A 13,361-nucleotide genomic window follows, 5' to 3' on the forward strand; every position below is an offset into this window, starting at 1 on the left:
GCATCAACATGTCTGAGGTACTTTAAAGAATGTTAACCACAGGGCTACCGCTTCAGTAGTAGGAAACAACTTGATTAAATTCTGCCCAACATTTAACTATTCTACTATTCGATTATACATCATTATACTATTACAGCATCCATATCACCCTGTAGCCCAAGACAGGTTGCCCACTGAATCTAAGCAGAGTTGAGCCTGGTGAGTACCTGGATGGGGGACTTCCGGAGAGAACTAGTGCCACGTTTCCACCGCAGGAACTTTACCCAGGAGCTAGGGACTTTGGCCTGGTGCTTGGTGTGTTTCCACCGCAGGAACCAGGAACTAAACAAAGTTCCGGGTACAAAAATGCCCCTCAGAAAGTCCCTGCTGGCGAGGTGGTACTTTTTCAAAGTTCCGGAACTTTCGGGAGCGGGACTTGGGCGCTAAACACGCTGATTGGTTGAGTTCACGCAGCATTGGTTGAGTTCAACCACCATTTATTCAGATCATTTTCAAAATGTTACTGTTATTGTGTTATCCGCAGAGAGCAGCCTCACCTCGGCCAGTTCTTCTGATATGTGCCACTGGCTCTGATGTCTCTTTAGTGGTTAAACATAAAATATAATTCATTTTGGGTAAATCTAACAGGTTATCTTTGGCCTGTATTCAATTTATCTAGACGTTAAAATGAAAATAAAAAAGGCAAATTTATATAATATTTCGTTTAATTGTATATATACATATATCCCTGAACTAAGTACATTTCTGCAGCTGTTATTATGTTTAAATGAAAACAAAAGGAGGCAGTGGTATTTGATATTCAATTTCGTTCTATTGTAAATATACAGAGAGGAAAATTGGAGTAGTCAAGGCGAGCTGACTGATGTTATCAAGTACGCTGCTGTTTGCAGATTTACCGGATTTGTGTCGTCGTGGACATCACACTCACGAGTCGAATGCACAATGTCTGAACTACAGAGGATGCAAGTTCAAAATCAGCATACTTTGTATTGTGAAACACGGGCAGACCTACGTCACCAGACTGTTTGCCTAATCTTCCTGGTACTTTACACTGCGGTGGAAATGCAGGAAGCAACAGGTCTGGGGGGTAAAAAGTTCCTGGGGAAAAAAGTTCCTGGTACAAATGTTCCGGGTAATTTAGGTGGAAACGCGGCATAGGTTGCTGTTGGAAGAGATGTTAGTGAGACCAGCAGGAGCTGCTCCCCCTGCAATCTGTGTGGGTCCTAACTCCTCAGTATAGTGACAGGGACACTACGCTGTATAAAGCGCAATTCTTCATACGAGATGTTAAACTGAGGTCCTGATTCTCTATGGTCATTAAAAACCCCAGGATGTCATTCGAAAAAGAGTAGGGAGTATGTATGTGTATATATGTGTGTGTGTGTGTGTGTGTGTGTGTGTGTGTGTGTGTGTGTGTGTGTGTGTGTGTATGTGTGTATGTGTCGTTATTGTGCACTGCTGCTCTATTTCTCTCGAATATTGTTCACAAATCTGTCTAAATCTGTGTTAGTTAATGTTATATTGTAATGTATTATATGTAATTTCTGGCCCCCTCACTTCTGAAAAGATGGCTACGGCCCTGCCAACATCCCACAGGCCACAATCAACAACCTGATCAACTCTATGTGAAGGAGATGTGTTGCACCGCATGAGTTAAATGGTGGTCACACAATTTGGACGGGACTAGCATCTCCGTGTTTATTACAGAGGTGGGGAGGGTATGTTTTGTGCATCTGGGCGTCACAGAGATCACGCGCGATAGTCATTCGGATTGATTACCATTAGTAGTATTACACAATAAATGCTAAATATTAAATGGCTAGTATAGTAAAACCATGTTAATGTGTGGTTTTCTTTCTTTTTTTTTTTGTAGTAGTAGTAGTAGGCTAAACCCATGTTTAATTTTCATAAAGGTACATCTGCAATTAAAACATTATGTAACTGAGTGAATAAATGACCTTGAGTAATCTTACCTGATGCTGATATAACAGTAGCCAGTATTAACAGTTTACGTGATCTGGCTCTTGATTTTATTATTTTTTTATTATTATTATTTCTTTGCCGGGAAGCAAATATATCAAACATGCATGTCGTAAGAGCATCTACGGTAATTCACGTTGGTCAAAACACAAGAAAAAAAAACACGTGAGATAAAATATCGCCGGAAATGAGCCAGACTCTGTCTCTTTGTCTCTCTTTCAGAGCCTCCTCTGTATGTCTGGAACAGAAGATGTTTGCCTTCTCTTTTACACGTGTTCTGTCTTTCACTGTCTGGATGTTTCTCTCTCACCAAGGCTGTCTGAATGGTTAATCCTGTTAGACATTCGCATATGTTGTCATTTCATCAGTAATAGATAATTCAATTAAACAGAAGAGGCTCTAATTTGCTCTAGTTGGTGTGACAAAACCCTGGACATCTCTCATATCATCTTATTATTAAACGCTCACATCATCTAAACTCTCCAACTGGGTCAGCGCCAAGGGAAGTTGGGGGCATTTGCGGTCATGCCCTCCAAATAAGTGACTGTGCCCCCTTTCCCTCCCCTCAACACTGAATGTCAGCCATTTTGAAAATCAAAAGCGAGCATGCATTTAACATGATTTCAGCACCCGCTGATCCTTCTAGAAATATAAATGCCCAAAAAACAACTGAATCTGTAATGTAAACGACTCTGGCATGTTCTGCAGCATGTAGAGGAGCATGCTGCTTTATTTATATTTGGGTTGTCTTGTCACAGATCTTTTCATTTGTTTGCACGTTCACAATGTCCAAACATGTTGTTTGCTGGCAGCATGCTTGTATACGAGTCCCTGGCGTTATATGGCTTGCAGTAAGGGAGCAGGGTTTCCTATGTTGGGTTCAGGTGGTCCGGCTGTCAGTGAGTGGGATGCCTTTGGGAGGTGGGGGTGTCAAGACAGATTCACAGTTGAAACTTTGCACAGCTGTTCACAAGGTCAACCCTTTATAAACCGAATGAAATGAAATCTTTTTTATCTCTCTACCCCAATCTCCTCACACATCTTCCTTGGTTTCCATCCCTTTTTTCCAATATCATAATTCTAATCCCATTACAACAACCCATTTATTACTGTACTTGTTTAATAACTTGCTCTTTTTAAGAAAACATTTGTCCAGTCAGAGTAACTTGATTGGTCAGCGTCCTGACACATGGTGTCACCACCCATACCACCTGACTCAACTGTCACAAGCCTTGTCTTTCAATGGTCTATTAATAAACTAATGGTCTCATTGGAGACTTTACACCCTACTGTGATATTGCTGGTAAAGGCATTACAGAATTCCATCTGCTTTTCTGTGTATAGGAGTCTTCTCTCCCACCAGCTTTATTTAAAAGGGTTAAATACATGTGACGAGGAAAATATCAGTATTTATTCATTTGGGAGTCATGTAACGAAACATTGTAGCAATTAATGGTTTTTTGGGGGGAATTGGACCCATGACCTTTTGTTGGGTGTATTGTTGTTTTTTGCGGCCTGTTTTAATTTTAGTTTGAGTCTAGTCTTTGTGTGACACTGTCATTTTAGTATTTTTATTTATTAATTTTTTGTCATGTTCATACTCTTTTAGTCTAGTCCAGTTTCAGCATTTACCTTCCGTCTGTTTTTCGTCACATGATAAAGGTTTGTTGACGACGATATTAAGTCATAAATTTCATTGACGAAAGTAACACTAGTTGGGAGTGCAGTGCTCTACCAGTTAAGCTACTGCAAAGGAAAAACTATTTATCAACGTTAAGATATGAAGTCTTAAATGTTTTTATATCAAAGCAATTTTCAGTTTCTTCGTTATTAATATTACTGATGCTATGTGTGAAAGTCAGCATTGTGTATTTTTGCATTTATGCTAATCTTGTGTTTCTTATTGATGCCTTTGCAGGTCGTAATGAGCTGATAGCAAGATACATAAAATTGCGGACCGGAAAAACCCGCACACGCAAACAGGTAATGTGACAGTTTCTATTACCACTTGTTTGGATCGGTACGACAGAAGTGATATCAAAGTCAAAGATTATCATTTTATTCTGGCTTAATTACATTATGATGCTTGTAATTGATTCAGTAATTTATTTATTATTTTGGCTTATTCAAGTCATTGTTTTTAAGTGTTCTTGTTTCACTGGTTGAAATAACAGTGAACCTTTTATTGACAACTGGTGTGGATGCTGCAATGACCAAAAAAACAAAAAAAAACATTTTCAGTAATTGTTGCCATTATGTACCATGACACATTGCTGCATAACGCACATTATTTTTCCCACTCAATTATGTCAATAACCTAGATTAACATCTCATTATTAAATGACATCGATGTTATGTCGTTTTTACAACGTCTGTTCTCGTAATAACGAGATATGTCGTTTATATTACAATTTTTCTTTCATAATAATGAGATGTTATGTCATTAAAACAACATATTTTCTTGTTATTAAGGAGATGTTGTTGTTAAAAGGACATCTATTCTCATTATAACGAGATGTTATGTCATTAAAACTACATCTATTCTCGTAATAGAGATGTTATGTTGTTAAATGTCATATTTTCTTGTAATAATGAGATATGTCATTTTTACGATGTCTATTCTCATAATAACAAGATGTTATGTCATTTAAAATGACATCTTTTCTCGTCATAACGAGATATTATGTCGTTAAAATGACATTTTTTCATAATAATGAGATGTTTTGTTGTTAAAATTACATTTTTTTCTCATAATAATGAGATTGTCATTAAAATTACATAGTTTCTTGTAATTATCTTGCAACATCTATTCTCTTAAACAACATATTTTTAAATGATACCTTCTCTCGTAATAGCGAGACATGGTCGCTAAAATGAGATAATCTCGCTAAAACAACATATATTTTCTCATTAAAACGACCTAATGTTAAAAAAAATATAAAAAATGTTTTTCCTATTACCTATAGAAGATATATATGGTTACATTATGTTTAGATTATTAATAGTAATAATAAAATGTAATGTATGTAGTGTATTTCAGCGTGGACAATGGTTTAGCTCTCTCATGTATGCTTACTAATGTAACCACTTTTATAATAGGAAAAACATCTTATTATGACAATATTTTGCTATTACGAGATTCTTTTTTTTTTTTTTTATTATTTTAACGAGGTAATTATCTTGTCTTAACTACATAAAATCTCATTATTACGATAAAAGATGTAATTTTAATTACATAAAATTTCATTATTATGAGAAAATATCCTATTCACAGGCGCATTTATAACATGATTTATTAATTTATAATTATTATTATTTATGGGATTAATATTTGTATTCCCTTAGGGGAAACCACCCTTATATATGATACACTAAAACTTAATGAGTTAAATGTAAGCATATCTGGCAAAACACTTGAATAGTTCTTTAGGTGCAAAACTAGAAGTAAAACAAGTACGTAATGCACTTTTAATATTGCACTATAAATAGAAACTTTAAAGGTGCAATGTGTAATATTTACAACAATATATTTACATGAATGCAATATAATGTACAAAACAATGTTTAAAGTGTCAGAAGTGTATAAATACCTTACTTAATGAACAGTTATGTTTTTATTACCTAAGATTGAGCTATTTTTATCTACATACATGTTTGTACAGTGGCCTTAAATGGACAAACTGCTCTACAGAGCGCGTTTCGTCACTTTGCTGTTCTTGCAATAAAACACTGACACAATGATGAACAAGTACATTAACATTCACAATGCCAACGATTTATTGAAGGATTAAATATAATTCCTTGATTAACTTTTGTAAAGAAATCTCATTGCTCTCTGCTGTCTTTACGACATCTTTACCTGTGTAGGCCACCGTAGCTTCTCTCAAGGGAGGGGTGAGCGGGGGCCTGAGCCGCTGGGTGCAATTCACAACTTTACCACTAGATGCCACTAACAATTACACACTGCACCTTTAAATAAACAGAAAATGTTATTAACTTATTATTTGCCTATATCTGTAGCTGAGGTCTAACATCTATTCTTTGCCAATTCTGAAGCAGTGCAAATGTAAATGTGCTGTTTTCTTGTACTCTATGACTCATTGGTCATTTTGACAGATGTGTTATGACATAAATTGTGTTGGATGATGTCAAATGTCTGTGGCCCTGTTTTGCCTCAGGTGTCTAGTCACATGCAGGTGTTAGCCAGGAAGAAAATACGGGAATATCAAGTAGGCATCAAGGTATGGATGTTCTGCCACCTAGTGGCTTCTTTTCAATGTCTCTCTTCTCTTTTCTTTTCTCCCTTCCTTCCTTCCTTTCTTTCTCCCTCCTCTCACTTCCTTCCTGCAGGTGTCTAGCCATCTGCAGGTTCTTGCGCGGAGAAAGTCTCGCGAGATTCAGTCTAAGCTGAAGGTATGCGCCTCGCTGCAGTCTGCTCTGCTCTGACTGCTGAAAACTGGCTTTTCCTAAATTCACCAACCCTTCCTATCTGTAGCACACTAAATGTTAAAAATTACTTGTGATGTTCGGCTTATATGTAGCACAATGTAACTGTCGCTGTGAACAGACATTCATTAAAACATACATTTTGATGGAATTGAGCAGCATGCTTGCAATGTAATGGCGCCCACTGGCGGTTGACTGAATATTGCATTGCATTCTAGTTGTATTGCTAACGTGAACCAGACTCACACTCAAACCTATACTCATCTTTACTTTCTGTGATATTCATATGTTAACTCTAATGAAACATTGTACTATCCAAGTTTATGTTTAGGTTTAGTAGTTATACTTGTATTTTTTTGATGAATTGCTTTGCTTTTATAATTCTCATTTGGAAGTAATTTTCCACCAAAAACAACAACAACAACAACAACAACAAAGTAGAAACAGACTACTTGGTTGTTGTCTTGTTTTGTTTTGCTTTGATTTCCCCCCTTCACTTAGTAGTTTTTTTTATTATTATTTATAAGTTGCCTGTATAATCCAAAAGTTTCTAATTATAATTGTAACCACCTTATAATGTTTAATTGCTTTAGTTTTTATTTTTTATGAATTATTTATTATCACACTATAATGTCCAAAATATTTGTTAAATTAATTAAAATAAAATATTTATTCATTTATTTTTTGCGATCACACTGTAATGTCCAAAATATTAATATTTTATTACTTCCCAAAAATATTTATTTATTTACTTATATCACTATAATGTCCAAAATGTATATATTTAATTAATTCCAAAATATTTATTTATTTATTTATCTATCAAACTACAATGTCCAAAATGTTTATATTTAATTAATTCCGAAAATTATTTTTTTATGTATTTCTTTATTCATCACTCTATAATGTCCAAAATGTATATATTTAAATTATTTATTTATTCATTTATTTATGTCCAAAATGTTTTTCACAGTTAATCATTTATTTGCTTATTGAATAATAGTATGTTAGTATGTTGATGTTTTTGCATGGTTAATGGTTCAGCTTTGTGAGGGGGAAGTAAACGCAGGACTTCCTTGAAATGGAGAACGGTGATTGTTCTTAAATGGAGGTTGTTTTTTCCAGCAGTAAATGAAAGGCAGCCGTTCTAGTGATTGTTCGGTGGAGAAGCTCGAGAGCACTTCTCTGTGATTTGTGAACACACACAGCATCAGAGGAGAAAGCACTGGCCTCTCAGAGTCTTTGATCAGTGTGTCATCTGATCTGTTTGTCTCAACAGCATTTATAACAGTTTCTCTTCCTTTCAATTTTAGGCCATGAACTTGGTAAGTGAAATGTTTTGTAGTCCGCTTGGCCGCAGAGCTTTATCCGCACAGACACCTGCAGACGCTCCGCTTTCAGTTTGTGCAGTTCAGTGCTTTGGCTGCTAGTGTCACCCGTCTCACAGCGTGGATGAATTGAGCAACCTTTTACTACTGTTCTCCATTTCAGTTTTGGCTTACATCTTTATTTGTTATAGCTGCAAACTCAGAACGCTGCAATGTATTTTGAAAGTGTTTCATTCTGTCATTAATTGTAAGGTAGTATTATATCAATAGTTATTTTGTAAGTATGTTCTAAAATAGTTGAGGAACATTTTATGCTAAATTCAGACATGGACTTAACTCTAAAAGGTGGTTTCCGTTGCATTCTTTGGCAATGTTTAAGACACTTTATCTGTGACAGTTTTCTGGTTGGGACACTTTCAGATTTCTGGCTTCTTTTATTTTTCCTTGTCTTTTTTTTTTTTCTTCTTCTCTCTGTCAACCGAATGACGCTGCCTTTACATGCAGTGAATGTTTATGGTGTTCAAGTTTTCTGTGTGATATTGTCTTTTTATTTATATTTTGAGTGGCTGGTTCATATGCATATCACGATATCACGCATCACGTGCCCTTTGAAGCATGATTTTTGCATGTTTGCTTAAACAATTCAGTTTAGCATGCAGATCTTGCACTAATATTACATTAATGGTCAAAAGTTTGGGATCAGTATGTTTTTTATTATTATTAATTAATCAATTTATTTATTTAATTATTTAAAGAAGTCTTCTCACTGAGGCTGCATTTATTTAATAAAACATAAGATAAAAACTGTTATTTTTTAATGCATTTTGAATGCTGAATAAATATTGTTACAAATAGCTGTTTTCTTTTTAAAAATGTCACTTATTCCTGTGATGCGCAGCTGTATTTTCAGCATCATTACTCCAGTCTTCAGTGTCACACAATCCTTCAGAAATCATTCTGATATGCTTTTATTGTTATATTTGTATTATTATGTCGGAAACTGCTTAATATTTATGTGGAAACCGTGATACATTTTTTTCATGATTCTTTGATGAATAGAAAGTTCAAAAGAACAGCTTTTTTGTTGTTGTTATTAATATTAATTGAAATATATATATATATATATATTTTTTACTGATCCTCAAACTTGTCAAATGGTAGAAATACTGTTATTAATGATATGTTATTATTATTATTATTATAATTACATTACATTACATAAGTAATATTATTGTTATTGAATGCAGATTATTAGTTAGACATTAGTAAAATTACTTTATCGTCGACAATGTTCTTATTGTGTCCATATATAATTTATATAAAATGTGAATATAATTTTATCGATTATTTGAATAATAATAAAAATCCAGTAGATGAATTAATCTTAGATGTGGTATTATGAAAGTTCTGATGTTTCCTTCAATCCAGGTTTTGCTCCAAATGGTTCATCTTTCTTCCCATTGAAACTGTGCATCTAATGAGCTTTTCTGGTGTCTTTCTCAGGATCAGGTCTCCAAAGACAAAGCCATGCAGAACATGGCCGCTCTCTCCTCCGCTCAGATCGTTTCTGCCAGTGTGATGAAGAGTCAGCTGCCTCTTCTTCCTCAGCACCCCTATCCTCCTCCAGCCCGGGTTAGTTCAGAGTTCAAGTCTCTCTCTTTCGACCAATTCTCTAACGTAACCTTCAAACTCACATTGTCCTCTGTTTTGTTGTCTAGTTTTGGCCTGGCCCCATCCCAGGACAGCCTGGACCTTCTCAGGAGTGAGTATTTCTGACATCTGGTCTGATCTCAGTGTTCTTGTGAGATCCTGCTGATCTGTCTCCGTGTTTTTCTAGCATCAAACCCTTTGCACCGAGTCCATACTCCACCCTTCAGCCTCCACTGCCTACACCCATGTCAAGTAAGAGCAGAGCTTGGGTTATATCAACCCTACACTGAGCTCAGACTAAACCAGCAGGTTTTCTCCACAGGTTATGAGCAGTTACCCCCGAGCGCCTCTGCCATGCCTGTGTGGCAGGACCGGACCATTGCCTCCTCTAAACTACGCATGCTGGAGTACTCTGCCTTCATGGAGCTCCAGAGAGACCCTGACACTGTGAGTCCCACTACTGCAGAGTATATTAGATGCTAACGCTAGTGTGTAAGGGTGCTGTGTGGTTTCTGTGTTGTTCTGAATGGTTTTAGCATGTTAGTATGTAGTACGGTGTTCCGGGTGGTTAAGCTAGTGCTGAGAGTTTCTAGGATGTTTCTTAAAACATGATAGTAGCATGCTAGCAACATGCTAAAACACACAAACACATACACATACATACATACACAGTGTTTGGAGAAGTTACTTTTAAAAGTAAGGGATTACAATATTGCATTAATCAATGGTTTGCCGTGCATTCAAGGATTTTAAGTGCATGACGTAGAGGCAAAAAACCTTCTGACGCTAAGTGCATTTAAAATCCTGTTCGCAGAGCAAACCATACTTAAATCACTTTTTCTACACCAATTGACACTCCATACACCATAATAAGGTACAAAACAGGTTTGTAACAACTTTGCAAATGTATTAGAAGTAAGAACCTCAAATGATTTCATTGTATTCATACCCTTTTCTGGGGCACTTGAGCTCATTCATAACATTTGTAATGTCAACATATGACAGGAAGCATTCTAGAAACATTGAACATGGGTAAACATGAAAAATGTGTCTTTCAGAGCACACACATCAAATAGACATCTCTGAGATGCATGTGTGCTACTAATGCAACAACAAAAAAAACTATATAAAAATTTCAGGCAAGGCTTTGCCAAGCCAACGTCAAAGTTTGTCTTCAAGCCTTGTTACTCTAGTTTAGTTATTGTTATTGTAGTTTTTATCAATATGTTGAATTAGTTTTTATTTTCATTTTAAAGTTTAATTTTAGTTTAGGTTTTAATAACTACGGAGCCCCGCACATGGCATGCAGGAAAAAAAAGCAGGCTAAATTGTTCGCACAATTTACTATTTCTTTCCCTCGATTTATAAATTGTCTGCACGATTTACTAATTCATTCAAACGAAATAATAAATCGTGCACATTTATTTATTTTTTTCTTTAATGGCATGTGCGGGGCTCCATAAATAAGTTAATGTGCTTTTGTTATTTTCATTAGTGTCTAATTTTTTTATATGTCTATTTAGCTTTCATTTTATTTTAGTTTTAGTAATTCTGATTTTCATTTAAGTTTTTACATCTAGTTTTTTTAATACAATTGTATTTCTGCTTTATTTTAGTTACCGAACTTAACCTAAATATTTTCAATAATCGTGGTTAACAATAGCAATACTTTCACTGACATAAAAATATACGTATGTTTCAGGAATGGTGACATTCCATGCATTTGAAAGCGCAATAAGGGTTACATCTTCACCTATTAATCCACAGTACAGCAAGCACCTGTTCGTCCACATCGCCCAGACTAACCCCTCGTACACAGACCCTCTCCTGGAGGCCGTGGACATCCGTCAGATCTACGACAAGTTTCCAGAGAGGAAGGGAGGGCTGAAGGAGCTGTATGAGAAAGGCCCACAAAACGCCTTCTTTCTGGTCAAGTTCTGGGTTGGTTTTCACAAATACACGTTGATCTGTACTGACATTGTTCCACTTTTCTGAAAAGTGTGAGATACAGTTTAGTGTTAGATGTTGGTCTACTGTATGTGACACATTTTCAGACAGGTTTTTCCTGTAATGTGTTTCAGGCTGATCTGAACAGCAGTAATGTTCAGGATGGCGCAGGCTCATTCTATGGGGTCAGCAGTCAGTACAGCAGCGCTGAAAACATGACCATCACTGTCTCCACTAAAGTCTGTTCTTTTGGGAAACAGGTGGTAGAGAAAGTCGAGGTGAGTTATAATTATTCATAGCTGTGTTTTTTTGTCATCTACTATACATGGTCAGTTTCAGGCAAAAAAACAGGTTAAATACTTTGACTTTTTGACCCCTAGACGGAGTATGCGCGTGTAGAGGGCGGGAGGTACGTTTACCGGATCCATCGCTCACCCATGTGTGAATACATGATCAACTTCATCCATAAACTCAAGCACCTGCCTGAGAAATACATGATGAACAGCGTCCTGGAGAACTTCACTATACTGCAGGCAAGACTATTTTTAATGCATAGCTGTGAATTGGCCAAATGCCCCAAAGGATGTTGAATCAGAATGACAGGAAAAGGAATCGCTTTTAACAGAGGGACTTCATTAGTTAAATACTGACTAATGCCTATTTGTTACATTCAGAAATTTCATTGTAAATCTGCATACTATTTTCATATATTTCGGGTCCTGAAGAATCGCTGTTTTATAAAATAGTCGTAGATTAATATGTTTGAACGGAAACCATTATGTATCAGATCAGTTCAACTTCTAAATGTAAAAAATAAAAAAAAATTCTAAGTTTTTAATGTTACCATGTTATTACTGCATTTTAATTCAAAATCTGAAAAATTATTTGAAAGTGTCGTTCCAAAGTTATGAGATATATTTCAATAAAGATGAGATATCATATTTAAATATATAATTGAATGAAATTTATAAATCTTGAGAATTACCATTATTAACCCTTTTGTAATTAATATAATTTAATTCAATTAATTTGAATGTATACCTGATGATTGCTAAAAACAGTTCTAATCTATGAAACCTATATATTTATTTCTGCAAAACCGCATATATATTACTCTGAAAAGTTGTATATAAATTTTAATAAATTTTGCTTGCTCAACTTTCACTGTTAGATAAATTTTTGATCCCACAGTGATGCATTAATAGGCATACATAAGTTTATTAACAAAAATCAGTCCCAAAATTATGTTAGATATGGGGAAAATATTTTTTGACACTAATATAAAAAAAAAAAAAACTTCATAGATAATTATTTTGTGGCAGCTAATGGTACTCCATCCACACCCCGGACCCATTTATTTTTATCGTTACTATTTTTCAAATGGCTATATATCTTTAAAATAATTGTAAAAAATCTGAGAAAAACAGTTTCCTTCCCATGTTAAATTACGGAGCGTTTAGACATTTTTATGTCTACTGGGTCAAAACTAGGGGTGACCATATGCGCCGTTCATACGGGACACGTCCCAGCCAGGATTTTAATATTGCCTAAAATATCCAGGTTTTGGCTATTTGTACTGTGCAGATTGATTGTTGTGAATCATGAGCGCTATAAAGATCAGAGCAGATGGCTCCTTATGCTTTTGAATCGCTTTTATGTGTATGTTCGTTTGTTTGACTTGAAGGAATGTGGCACACTTTTTGTTTTTTTTTGGATTCGTGCGCAGCGACGCTTCAAGTCAATCGAACGAACAAATACGTGCGCATATTTGCATAGCTTTGATTGTTCCCTCTAGATCTCACCTTCTCACACGCAGCCCCACGATTGGTCGACTATGTACAATACCTGCATGTTATTGGTCAAGCTGCTCTGGATGTTTAAGGCATTATTAAAATTCTGGCTGGGCGCATATGGTCACCCTAGTCAAAACAGACCTGAATGCATTATAAAAGTTAAGAAATGAATACTTTGATTCAACAAGGGTGCATTAAATTGCTAAAAACAAACAAA

General features: G+C 35.6%; 1 protein-coding gene across 4 annotated transcripts in view; it reads left to right on the plus strand.

Moving 5' to 3' along the window:
• Positions 1 to 13,361, plus strand: part of LOC113041028 (transcriptional enhancer factor TEF-5-like) — a 35,920-nt gene that overhangs the window by 19,410 nt on the left and 3,149 nt on the right. The window contains exons 3-12 of one of the 4 annotated variants that reach the window (XM_026199280.1): positions 3,899 to 3,963; positions 6,159 to 6,221; positions 7,740 to 7,751; positions 9,258 to 9,386; positions 9,473 to 9,516; positions 9,592 to 9,656; positions 9,727 to 9,851; positions 11,172 to 11,345; positions 11,486 to 11,629; positions 11,732 to 11,884. In XM_026199280.1, the coding sequence (XP_026055065.1) occupies positions 3,899 to 3,963; positions 6,159 to 6,221; positions 7,740 to 7,751; positions 9,258 to 9,386; positions 9,473 to 9,516; positions 9,592 to 9,656; positions 9,727 to 9,851; positions 11,172 to 11,345; positions 11,486 to 11,629; positions 11,732 to 11,884 (974 nt within the window). Of the gene's footprint in view, positions 1 to 3,898; positions 3,964 to 6,158; positions 6,222 to 6,330; positions 6,394 to 7,739; positions 7,752 to 9,257; positions 9,387 to 9,472; positions 9,517 to 9,591; positions 9,657 to 9,726; positions 9,852 to 11,171; positions 11,346 to 11,485; positions 11,630 to 11,731; positions 11,885 to 13,361 lie in introns of all 4 variants that reach the window. The other 3 variants (XM_026199281.1, XM_026199283.1, XM_026199282.1) reach the window with 3 other exon arrangements.

This window comes from Carassius auratus, chromosome 23, assembly GCF_003368295.1.
Source record: "Carassius auratus strain Wakin chromosome 23, ASM336829v1, whole genome shotgun sequence".
Lineage (NCBI taxonomy): Eukaryota > Metazoa > Chordata > Actinopteri > Cypriniformes > Cyprinidae > Carassius > Carassius auratus.